Source organism: Gekko japonicus, unplaced genomic scaffold, assembly GCF_001447785.1.
Source record: "Gekko japonicus isolate JY-2015 unplaced genomic scaffold, Gekko_japonicus_V1.1 scaffold33, whole genome shotgun sequence".
In the NCBI taxonomy this organism is placed as follows: domain Eukaryota; kingdom Metazoa; phylum Chordata; class Lepidosauria; order Squamata; family Gekkonidae; genus Gekko; species Gekko japonicus.
In genome coordinates this window covers 1,213,129-1,226,191 of record NW_015174272.1, presented here as the reverse complement: position 1 = coordinate 1,226,191, position 13,063 = coordinate 1,213,129, and the positions used below count along the sequence as shown (strand labels likewise).

General features: G+C 42.4%; 1 protein-coding gene across 3 annotated transcripts in view; it reads left to right on the top strand.

Annotated features, from left to right (window-relative positions):
- Positions 1 to 13,063, top strand: part of KANSL2 (KAT8 regulatory NSL complex subunit 2) — a 26,602-nt gene that overhangs the window by 9,347 nt on the left and 4,192 nt on the right. For 2 of the 3 annotated variants that reach the window (XM_015423684.1, XM_015423683.1), the window contains exons 4-8: positions 1,565 to 1,679; positions 3,012 to 3,175; positions 3,399 to 3,565; positions 3,982 to 4,078; positions 8,628 to 8,881. In XM_015423684.1, the coding sequence (XP_015279170.1) occupies positions 1,565 to 1,679; positions 3,012 to 3,175; positions 3,399 to 3,565; positions 3,982 to 4,078; positions 8,628 to 8,881 (797 nt within the window). The remainder of the gene's footprint in view (positions 1 to 1,564; positions 1,680 to 3,011; positions 3,176 to 3,398; positions 3,566 to 3,981; positions 4,079 to 8,627; positions 8,882 to 13,063) is intronic. The other variant, XM_015423685.1, reaches the window with a different exon arrangement.

Below are 13,063 nucleotides of genomic sequence, written 5' to 3'. Positions count from 1 at the left end.
AGAGGTCCTTCAGTAGGGGGGGGGGGAACAGTACATATGTCTCACTTCATTTTTACACTACAATCTTCTCCATTAGAATTCCTACAACAAATGTTACATTTCAAACGTCACTTCATCAGTATTATAACTGGATTTATGGAACTTAAATATAGTAGTGAAGCATGGGTATCAGGCTAGCAATAAATATTCTCTGACCTGACCTGGACAGCCCAGGCTAGCCTGATCTCATTAGATCTTGGAAGCTTAACAAGGTCAGCCTTAGCTAGAATTTGGGTGGGAGAGACCACCAAGGAATACCAGGGTTGCGATGTTGAGGCAAGCAATGGCAAGCCACCTCTGAATGTCTCTTGCCTTGAAAACCCTAGGGGGTCGCCATAAGTCAGCTGTGATTTGACAGCAAAAACAACAAATATTTTCTACAACTTTAGGTGCTACTTCAGATAAAAGTCTACGGATGTCCAGTTGCTGCATTGTCTAGGGTGTGAGAGTTACATGTGGATTGCTATTTAAAAAAAAAAAATTATTGGAGAGAATATAATCATGAGACATGCTGTACATCTTCTCAGTACATTATGTCAGTGTTGTAGCTTCTTCCTTTAATACCAAATATTTGTTTACAGGAGGTTCCTGAAGTACAGGATGGAAGAAATTGCATTTCCCACATAGCATGGTTATTGCCTGCTTGGATCTGTTAAAAAGAGTGAATAAGCAAAAGGGGTCAAAGGTAGTTGGGGATAGAAAGGACCAGGCTTATAATGGAATCCATGTATCATCTAATTCAAGCCACTCCCTGAGGATGAACAGTCTTGTGCCTAATCAGTCTAGCAGGATTTTTATCTAGCTTTGTGGTATTGGTTTTTTAAGTGTTCAGAGTTGTACAGCCTAGGTAGCTTGTGGTATTTCTGGAAACTTAGAAATAGTAAGGATGGAAAACCAGGATTTTTAAAAAAAATAACTTTTCTTCGAATGCACTGAAGTTTGCCATATTCTGCCTTTCTTTCCCTCCCTTTTTTCCATTATGGAAAAACTGAAGTCCTGGGTTTCTGCTGAGTATGAGGCCAGGAAGATGTTATAGCAGAAGAGAAGAGTGCGCATGTTGTTTATAGATATTAGGATACTCAACTCCGCTATGGTTAAGTAGATTCTTATTAGTACTGTATCTGAGACAGATTTAAGATGTTTGGCTTTTAGGATTTCTGAGTGAAGTTCTTTATTGCTAATGCTAGAGCAGACCATTATTTCATCATTCCTGCCTAACTGAATAGGCGCTGTACAGACAGGCACTTTAGGCGTTCTACAAATAGCTCTTCCTTGCTTTAGTTGGGCAGACTTAGGTCAGTATATGAAGGCAGGTATTATATGCGTTTTAAGGCAGGGTCTCCTGTGAGATTTAGTGCTTTAACAACTTTGAACTAACTGGTGGATTTCTGCCTTACGGTATAGGGCTTAGTCATATCAGGACTAGGAAGGAATTGTGTTTCTGAAGTCATGCTAATTTCTTCTGATTTAAGTTGTCAGCCAACTTTTCTCTGTATCACATATACCATGGGATTCTCTCCTTCAGATGAGGACAGCTGGAGTGATGGAGAGCAGGAGCCTCTTACTGTGGATCAGACATGGAGAGGTGACCCTGACAGTGAAGCAGACAGCATTGACAGTGACCAGGAGGACCCGCTTAAGTGAGTCGTGTAATATGGTGATGCCTGTGTGAATTAGTGTGGCAAGGTAATCAAAATTAGGAGTTCATAGCATTCCTGCAGACAAAAAAAGCTGTTGTTGATCTCAAAACTTGCAATTGAGTGCAACTTTATTTTTTCAAGGAAATGGTAGTATGTGGTACAGCATGCTAGCTAGACATGTAAATAAATAGGTGATAATTTATTCCTCTTCTGAAGCAGATATAGGCATTCTCTGAAAATGCAATATTTACTAAAGTATCCCTTTTTTCATGTGCTGACCCCAGGTTATGAAGCCTCTGAAATTAAATTTATAGCTTAATTCTATCCCAAAGGCTTTAGGAAGGTAACAAATGTTTAAAGGAAACATTTATAGATGATATGTTAAAATCCACACCTACCAAATTTGCCTAATCGTGACCAGTAAACAACCACTTAAATAAAGCCTTCAGTGCTTCCAAAAGAAGCTCTGGCTTTAGAATGTCTGTAAGGGAGAAGCTCCAGTTCTGCAACAGCCCTCTGTACACTGATGTTGCCTGGACTTGGGGCACACATGGAACACTGGAGATGACATCGTTGTTCATTCTTGCGCTTGTTGGATTAGTGGGGAGATGTGTGTTCAGTCACTGCCAGGAGACTGGCAGTTGTATTCTGCACATGTCGGTGACTGCAAATAGGTACTACAGGCAAGCCCACAGAGAGTCCATCATTGGTCATCTCACATATTGTCAGGCCCTTGATAATATGTGGAAAGTGCTTCAGGCTGCTACTGCAACCCAACTCACTGTGATGAATCCAGGCACATACTGTGACTGAGGCATAGTTGTGACCACCAAGATTTTCTGGGGTTCTGATGGGAAGCATATGCTGTCTGCCTCTGAGCTGAAGCTTTGTCAAGTCCAGCGTTCTTTTCCTTAAACCTTTGAGGAGAATGCTGAACTGTCTCAATGCTCACAGCTGTCAACAGTGTTCCAGACGAAGGCCACTGGGGTCTAGCTGATTGATTGCTTTGCTATTAAATAGTTTTCTTTTGCTAGCTGTCTCATTTGGCAACTGCATAAATTAGTTTGCTCTGGAGCCATCCTTCATGAGCTAAGGCAAAAATGTGTGAGCCAGAGGCTAAAAAACTGTGAGCTAGCTCACACTGACTCATCTTAGAGGGAACACTGGTCACAGCTGTCAACAGTGTTCCAGATGAAGGCCACTGGGGTCTAGCCGATTGATTGCTTTGCTGTTAAATAGTTTTCTTTTGCTAGCTGTCTCTTCCCTATTGATGACTAGGAAGTATAAACTGTAAGTCGATTTGCTTACTCATTAAATTGGATTCTCTGGCAGACATGCTGGGGTGTACACTGCTGAGGAAGTGGCGCTGATCATGAGAGAGAAGCTGATCCGGCTGCAGTCTCTGTATATTGACCAGTTCAAACGGCTCCAACACCTCCTGAAAGAAAAGAAGCGACGGTACTTGCACAGCCGCAAAGTGGAACATGAAGCCATAGGTCAGTGTTCCCCACTGCTTCCTGCTTGATAGTTGTGAGATAGGCCACAGAAGCCTTGCTAAAGCTGAACAGGAGTTTAAGGCAGTAATGTAAAGTGGGGTCAAGATGCATTTTCAAGACCTTAAAAATGACAAAATGACCATGTTTTTATTTGGCTGGGATTTGCAACAGGCAGGGTAGTATTCTGTGTCTGTCTTAAGGATGCTTCCTTGGTGTCTTCCAGGCAGCAGCCTTCTGACAGGCCCAGAGGGACTTCTAGCTAAAGAACGTGAAAACCTAAAACGGCTGAAATACTTGAGACGATATCGGCAGCGGTATGGTGTGGAGGCTCTTCTGCACCGACAGCTGAAGGAACGTAGAATATTGGCTACTGAGGGTGCTGCTCAGCAGGTACTTGAGTCAGACTGCGCTTTTATATGTGTAAATTCCCTGGCCTTAGGGAAGGTAGAAATTGTGGGCTTAGGGATTTTCCCACCCCTTGAAGGTAATATGAACACATAAGAGCTAGCTTTTGCGCAGTGAATAACTGCTGGTGTAAAGATTATCAGCTAAGAACTCCCTATTCATAATCCAAAATGCACAGTGAATTAAGAAGGAGGGCAACTAGCTCTTGACATCCACTGAACTGGTTATTTCTTTTGGACTCAGCATGATTTTATCCTGCCAGTTTCATCTGTTCTGTCTATTATGTTACATTGACTCTTAGATGCAACTTTTATAATTGAATGTAAGAGTCCATTCCTGTATAAGGCTTTTCTGCCAACAGTATTGGAACATTGTCTTGTGCTCTGGTCTGTCCATTTCAGGCACACACCACCCGTTCCAGCCAGAGATGTTTGGCCTTTGTGGATGATGTTCGGTGCTCCAACCAGTCTCTCCCAATGACAAGACACTGCCTTACTCGTATCCTTTCAGCATCTTAGTTGCTTGGTTCAGTATTTCTGCCTATTCCACCATTTTAGAGCTGTAGTCAATAATTTTTATTTTCTTGGCCCTGAATCAAAGCTGATGTTGTAGCCACTGGTTTCAAGCAGAAGCCCAGATAAATGCCTTTCTGTGGTCTGTTGGCTCTTCCGTAGCTTCAGGACGGAACAGTCAATTCAATTGGAAGCAACAGCCAGACCTCAAAAGTTTAAAATTAAAGCCTCGATGCTGAAATAAAGCTCTTGTTTATGAAAATATACAAGTAGAGAGTTCTTCTAGACTTCCTGATCAGTTTTTAGGAAACTAATAGAATTTACTGAAATCTATATTTATACTTTGGTGTGTTTAGACAGTCAGAACATAACCTCGGATAGGGAGCAGTTCAAGGATGGTAGTGTCACAAATGCGCTCTGGGTCTCTGTGTTCTCACATGCATGTAGTGTGTTTGCCTGCATATAAAAGTGTGTTCTCGCTTCTTATGCCACCAAGTTACAAACCCCAGCCTGTCACAGAACCAGCAATTTGGGGTACCCCAGTAAGGCTGCCTCTGAGCAAGTACAAAGGGCAGAGCTTTCCGATTACTTTAGACTTCCTCCCCCCATGCATGCATGTTCTTAGCATATAGGAGCAGTCTAGAAATGTGGGTAGGATTTAAATAATAGTTTGCTTTCTTAAATAGATTAAGTCAGAGCACATACATGGAAAATAACTGTCATGTCTAGTGAGTACAGATCTAAGGATAAGCATATGAACATAAATCTAGCTAAGTTACAGTACAAGACAGTTGCCTTTCATGGAGTAAAGACATCCCCAGACACCCCCCCACACACACACAAACACACTGCATCCTTTGCAGAGGATCCTGGGTCCCAGCATCTGGGCAAAGCAATAGAATAAAGAATCCACCCCCCAATCCAGATTTAGGGCTCCTGGCCTCATGAGAGATATCCCAAAGCTCTTCCCCAGTCAGGCTAGGTGTCATGAACTAAGCGCGTCATACCACAGAGCTTGTTATATAACAGTCATCCATCCCTCTTGGAAGGTAAGCTAAATAGTTATCTCTGAGCTGAAATCCACTTCCAGCTTTCTCTGACACTCCGGTGCATTTTATTGTCCTTCACTTGTGGATATAAACAGTTGTCATGGTTTCAGGGATTCTTCAATGTGCTCCAAAGCATCCTATAATCTCCAGAAGCACAATGGTCAGAGCTTTTACTCCTATTCTGAATTTAGATTTAGCATAACTCAAACTCCGTGGCAAATCAATCTAATGACCAGGTGTTCATTTAGTAACCCAAATATAGATGACTAAGACTGCTGGTTGTGACGTGCAAAGGAAAATGTCTCCACTAAAAATTTCTGTGAGGTTTTATAAATTCTGTTTCTTTTGTGAAGCTAAATGGCATTTGACAGAAGTCCAGCATCATTTCCTAAGTCCTGGATTGTTTTAGAGAACAGACAGCAAAATTGTTTTAGAGAGCAGGCAGCAAAATGTTAACTCAGGAAGGAGTCTGGGCCCAAAATAGAATTCGAGGTTCCTTTTGGACTGGAAAGAATCTGGACCAAAATAGAATTCGAGGTTCCTTTTGGAGGGGAGGTTCCACTCAGTTTTTTGGCCGTGCCTTTTCAGAGTTCCAATGTTGCTCTCAATCCCTGGAGGAGCATAAATAGAGTGGCCTGTGCCCCCCCCCTTTTAAAAATGTCCCCCATCTTTAAAAATCCTGGCCACACCCCTGTGTGGCTCTGCCACTGAAGCCATCCCAGAAACTTCCGTTTAGTACAGAATACAGCTGCCCTGTTGCTAATGTCCATATTAGTGAGGTTTTGAAAAATCTACAGTAGTTGCTGTGTTTTTTTTTTCTTGAGTTCAATTAAAAGTGCTGGTTTTAACCATTGAAGCTCTTAATGGCCTGGGACCTGCATATATGGTGGACCACCTCTTCCAGTAAGAACCCTCAAGTGTAATGCTTGTCACAGCAGATGCTGCTCACAGTCCCAATACCAAGAGAGGTTAGGACCACTCAGGCCCGTAGCTAACAACTTTTTGGCTGCCCTGTTCCTTTAGAATAGATGGTCTAGAGAACTGTATGAGAAGTGTCTCATCTGTAGCAATTTCTTTTGGAAAAAATATAAGTCTGAAAGCAGAATAGCTATTTTAAGTTGGAGGAAGACTTATTAGATTTGAGGAATGCTTTAAACTTTGCTGAGCTGAAAGGTACAATACAGGTCTCTGTGTTTGGAAACCAACAGGAAAGTGGTATATAAATATTTTTAAAATAAATAGAAACCTTCCAGCACTAACATTTACCTGGAGGATGTTTTTATAAGGGTGCAAGTGCAGGTCAGTTCATCCCACTTTGGTTGGCACCCCTAAACTCCTGTGTTTCTTACAGTCAGGACTGGTTGCCAAACACACTGAAGAGAGTCACCAGCTTTGAGAAGTGGGGGTGGAAGAGACCTTCAGTTCTTCAAGCCCGAATCAAAAGATTCCTTGGTGGAACTACTAGCCACGATGGGTAGAAGGAACCTCTATATACAGAAGTGGCAAACCTCGGAATACCAGTGCTAGGAGGCGGCATCAGCCTTGGCCTCTGTGCCCATTTGTAATCCTCTACAGCTTCTGGTTGGCCACTGCAGGAAACTATATGCTGGTCTAGATGGACCACTGGTCTGATCCAGCAACCTCTACTTACGTTCTTATGTGGGACCTCCCTGATTAGTTCTATAATTCACAGGTTTTCCACCTGAACTATCCCTAGATCTTGGGGCATTCCCTTTCAGACCTTTGAGATCTGTTTCATTTGCGGAGGGGCTGTGGTTCAGTGGTAGAGCATTTGTTTGGCATGTAGGAAGTCCTAGGTTTAGTCTGCAGCATCTCCAGTTAAAAAGATCAGCTAGTAGGTCATGTGGAAACCTCTACCTGAGGTTCTGGAGAGCTTCTGCCAATCTTAGTAAGCAGTATTGATCCTAGTGGAACAGTGGTGTGACCTTAGTGGACCAGTGGTCTGGTGTGTTTATCACCTAATTCAGGGGACTTAGGTGATGTTTCTAGTAGTACTGATGCGGTGAAGATAGGAGCTCTGTTTGTACAAGAAGGGCTCCGTATGTTCCACAAAGGCAAAGTAGTGCTCTGCATGAACCATGCCCACCAGAGGATATTTGTAGGGTGATCATGTGAGCTACATTTTCAGCATTCTTTAGGCATTGCAGTATAGATAAGCTTGCCACTACAGGTGCCTCTTTGCAGGAGGGTCCAGGACTAGGCCCTCTAATGTGTGGTGCGTTCCAAATCCTAGGATGCATGTGGTGCTCTTGAGCATCACTGTTACCTGAGACTAGAAAGCTGAACTTGCCTTAATGTTCTTTCCCAGCCAACAAATGTTAGAACTGACCCTTTCTATTTTCCATGATTACATGCTGTGTTCTTTTATATATTTCCTTATATTAGGTTCAGTTAAAGACACAACTAGATGTCCTTCTGTCCTGTCTTAAAGGGTTTTATTTTCCTCTTTGGTGTGTCCATGTTAGGCTGCTGCTATTCAGTTTTCTTCGTGGAAATTTTCTACCAGCTGACCTCAGGTCTTGAAACTAAAGGCCCCACACCACCAAAGGCATTTCTGGTTCTTGTTCCTGAGTCCTACATATGCAGAGGGGGTTAACACACCACTGGATCCAACTTTCTGTATTCCTAACTTAAATCTTACTTACTTTTATTTAGCTCATTTGACCAGAGGTCTTAAGCTTAAACAGAACTGGAATAAAATTATAGCATCAGTTGATATTACATAGGAGAATTAGAACAAATCCAATACACAAATAATAAAATCTGCATCATCATAATATTAGAACCATAGAAGGTTTGGAGAAGATTAAAATTCCTTAATATAATAAATACACTGTGTAATTAGAGTTAATAAAAGGTTAAAATGAGATAGACCCTGAATGATAAGATAGGGTAAACCTTCTGTTAAGATCTTCAGAATCATGAGTTGATTGTAATCTAAAATCCTAGTAAGTTATGTAATAAAACCATTATTTATTTGCAGTTAACTGAGGGACATTTCTCTGGAGTTTCAGAGAGATTACTATTGCCAGATACTTTGCAACAGAATAAGTTATTCCAGGATCAATATCTGCCAATAGTTGAGATGTCAACCAAGGCTCCCTGTTTAAGGAAGAAAGCAAAACTCCAGTGAGCACGCAAACTAGGCTGGAGGACATAAATCTAAACTGTTCTGGATCTTTGTATAGACTTTACTGCTACCCACAAACTTCATATTAGTATCCTGAGTCCCTTGTTGTTTTGTCCTTCAGGATACAAGCATTTTCAAGCAAGAAAGCAGGTGTTCTGCCATGTCACATATTTTGTGTTTTCTCATGCAGAATTTTTGTTATTTGAAGTTGCAAAATCCCAGATTGTCTGGTTTGCTAAATCTGTGTTGAACAATTCTGACGACTGCTTATGGTTGGCAAGGGCTAAGCTGCTTGTTTTGTAAATTTTGCCCACTTCCTTTGACTGCATCTTCAGATATTTGCCAGGACACCAATCAGCTTCTTTTTAAGTTGTGTCAGGGGTCAGAAGAAGCACCCTGCAGCAAGCCAGTGCCTGTAAGCCTCTCTGAAGATCCCTGCTGCCCACTCCATCTCCAGCTACCACCTCAGATGTATGTCCCTGAACAGGTACTGTCTGTTCCCGAGGAGCTGGAAGCTGCTTCCACGGATCTGTACTTGAGCGCAGCTGAACTCCGGCCCACAGAGAGCTTGCCGCTGGAGTTCAGTGATGTAAGTGTATTGTAATGCAGCATCTGCCCACAGCACTTCAGAAGGCACAATTACAGCTGAACTGGGTAGGACTGCTTCAGTAGTGATGTGGGTTTGAAGATTCATGTAAAAGAGCAAGTGGGAGAATGCTAAAGGAGCTGTAGCATGCAAGATACAGGAATGATTGAGAAGCCGTGGGTTAACATTGTCAAGGAACTAAAAGTTCACTAAATATGCGCAAAGGCTCTCATGGGACAGTACCACTTCCTTGCAATTCTTGAAGAAGGATTTCTGTAGCACCTACATAACCCAGGTACATAAGACAAAAGACAGTCACAACGCTAGACACACAAGGAGAGTAGAGTAAGATCAGTCAGGGGACAGTAGCACAAAGAGGGGAGTTCTTGTCTGCATTTGGGAGGAGCCAGGCTAGCAGCTGCTTGAAAGTGAAGACTTCCAGTGGGAGAAAAGATGCAGTCAAGGAATGTCAAGGAATGGAGGATGGTTTTATAGATGAAGAGCATACCAAAGAAGCAGAGAGTGAGAAGGGGTTGAGGGAGGAGCAGTAAATAAATGGGAGCAAGAGAATTAAGACATTTTAGCATTCTTCAGAAGCTCTTTACATAGAATCAGTGGGCAGCCAGTGTAGAGAATGGAGGAGCAATGTGATTGAATGCTTCTGCCTCAGTTAAAAAAAAAACAAAGCAACTTGCTGTCTGTAGATAGCTAACATATAGTCACGGGATAAAAGGACAAGTCCTTTTGTGGATCAAAAACTGACTAATTAATAGGAAACAGAAAGAGTATAAATGGGCAATTTTCTCAGTGGAGGGTGGTAAGCAGTGGGGTACCACAGGGATCAGTACTCGGTCCGATGCTTTTTAACTTGTTTATTAATGATTTGGAGTTGGGAGTAAGCAGTGAAGTGGCTAAATCTGCAGATGACACGAAGTTGTTCAGGGTGGTGACAACCAGGGAGGATTGTGAGGCACTCCAAAGGGATCTGTCGAGGATGGGCGAGTGGGCGTCAATGTGGCAAATGGGGTTCAGTGTGGCCAAGTGCAAAGTGATGCACATTGGAGCCAAAAATCCTAACTATAAATACACGTTGATGGAGTCCGAACTGGCAGAGACTGACCAAGAGAGAGATCTTGGAGTCGTAGTAGATACTTACTGAAAATGTCGAGAAAGTGTGCCGCTGCAATAAAAAAGGCCAACGCTATGCTTGGGATTATTAGGAAAGGAATTGAAAACAAATCAGCCAGTATAATGCCCCTGTATAAATCAATGGTGTGACCTCATTTGGAATACTGTGTACAGTTCTGGTCACCACACCTCAAAAAGGATATATAGCATTGGAAAAAGTACAGAAAAGGGCAACTAGAAAGATAAAAGGGTTGGAACACTTTCCCTATGAAGAAAGGTTAAAGCGCTTGGGGCTCTTTAGCTTGGAGAAAATATGGCTGAGGGGTGACATGATCGAGGTTTATAAGTTTATGCATGGGATAGAGCAGGTAGAGAAAGAAGTACTTTTCTCCCTTTCTCACAATACAAGAACTCGTGGGCACTCAATGAAATTGCTGAGCAGTTGAGTTAGAACAGATAAAAGGAAGTACTTCTTCACCCAAAGAGTGATTAACACATGGAATTCACTGCCACAGGAGGTGGTGGCGGCTACAAGCATGGACAGCTTCAAGAGGGAATTAGATAAACATATGGAGCAGAGGTCCATCAGTGCCTATTAGCTACAAGGTATAGATTGGAACTCTGGGGCAAGTGATGCTCTGTATTCTTGTTGCTTGGGGGGAGGCAACAGTGGGAGAGCTTCTAGTGTCCTGACCCCACTGCTGGACCTCCTGATGGCACCTAGTATTTTTGACAACAGTTGTGAGAGTCTGACCCACAAATCAAGCAGTCACCAAGACTTGCAAAGAAAAGGCTTCCTATGTATTACAATCTAAAGCACTACAACATTAAGAAATCATAAGAAAATCCTTGTGCATAGGTACATAATCAATGTCATCTCCAGATTATATAACAATGTTTCAAAATTCGATTTTAGGAGATATTAGAGTAGTACAAAAGCTCTCTGTTTCATAAAGTGCTTGACGACAAGTCATAAGGAATCCCGGGATCCATTAGAAGCTTAGCATATTTGAGCATTAACATTTACTGAGATCAGCGTCCTATCTGAATGTAGTATTCCTTATGACTTGTTGTCAAGCACTTTATGAAACAGAGAGCTTTTGTACTATTCTAATATCTCCTGAGGAAGATCCAATTTTGAAAAGTTGTTATATAATCTGGAGACGACATTGATTATGTACCTATGCACAAGGATTTTCTTATGATTTATTAATTATGTTGTAGTGCTTTAGATTGTAATACATAGGAAACTTTTTCTTTGCAAGTCTTGGTGACTGCTTGATTTGTGGGTCAGACTCTCACGATTATTTTCTGATTGGGTAGTGTTTGTCCATATTTACCTAGTATTTTTGGCCACTGTGTGACAGTGTTGGACTGGATGGGCCATTGGCCTGATCCAACATTGGCTTCTCTTCTGTTCTTATATCAAAAACAAGAGTTCTGACTTAAATTACTTCATTGAGGCTTTTACGTAGGGAGCCTTCAGAATACAGATAGGGGAATCATGTCTTTGAAGCGATACTTTCTTCTTGAGATACTTTTCTTGTTGTTCCTTGAATAGGTAGTACTCCCCCCTAAACCCCTTCTCACTCTCTGCTTCTTTAGTATGCTCATTAGGAATAGAATTTTAGAATTTTCTGGATCTATTTAGAAGTGATTCTTGTTGTATTAGAAACAAATTCTGCTTTTAGTGAATGAGACTAAATGGTTGGCCCATGATCTTGTTCTGTCTGCTGTGATTAAGTCATTTAGGACATAATGCAGAGGCATCTTGTTGGGCAAGAACTCATCCTCGGTTTTCTGTGCAGTCACACATTGGGACTATGAATGCAGTGGTCTGCCATCAAGAGAGAGTCCTAGCTTTTGTAGACTGAAAAGGCGCGCCTCCCTCTTGGTGCACGTGGTCACATTTTTCTCTGAAACTGTCACATGCTGAAAGGGAGAGGCACCATTTTCCCTCAGTTCTTCTACCACCAAGCTGAAAGGACTTATCTAGCTTCAGTAGTTTTTCCATTCTTCATCGATCATCTGCATTTTGACGGTGACTCAAAAATAATTTTTCAAGAAGTGTCTTTAGTGTGGGACAAAAATGCCCCAAATGAATGAGCATTCGTTGTGCGTAATCTGCTTGGGTGAGCCTCACAATGTGTGTTCCTGCTGGCACTGCCAGAAATTAACCCCCAAAGCCTGGAGTGACCAGACATCCCATCTCAAAGCTACCCTCTGGGAACAGGCTTTGTTCAGCTCAGAAAGACTAGCAGCAAAGCCATCTGCTGCATGGGTCGTCTTTGCAACCCCAGCCAATGCCAAGGCCATCAACTTCTGTTCCAGATCAGGGCACAATTAGGATTCCCCTGGAGATGCTTTCCAGATCTCATGGACTCAGGGCCTGTTTTATGCTCTCCTCTGCTGTGCATTTCAGGTTCAAGAAATGCATTGCATTCTAATGATGCTATTTTAGCCATTCCAGGTATGGTTCTTGGATCTGTTAAGTATGTTGTTCTATGTTAATGTGCTATGCTCAGACCTTCTGCACCAAGAACATCAGGGCATTGCCAGGCTCTGCTTGACAGCATGGCTCCTAAACCTCAACCGCATGAAGTTTTCTCGAGGAGTTCTACATTCCCATAAGTGCACAGTGCATGTCTCTTATGCATGCAAATGGGAGAGATTCTCTGTTTGGATGTCAGGAAAGGGTCAGACTCCATTCTCTTGCTCTCTGCCCCTTATTCTCGAATACCTCTTTCCCCTGAAAGTCACAAGGTTGGCTCCATCATCTGTAAAGGTACACTTGGCTGTAATTTCGGCTTTTTATGACTTCATAGATGGATCTATGGTTTTTCATACACTTCCAGGCAATTGTTGAAGGCCTCTACAATCTTTATCCCCCAAGGGCCCCTATGGTCATGCAATAGCCCCCTCCTTGGTGTCATCACAGCTCATGTTATCACCCTTTGAACAACTGGCTACGTGCCCCATTTCCCCCCTTTTTTAAAGGTCTATTTCCTAGTGGCAGTTGGGTTACATCCACTAAGAGGGCTGGAGAACTGGCAGCTC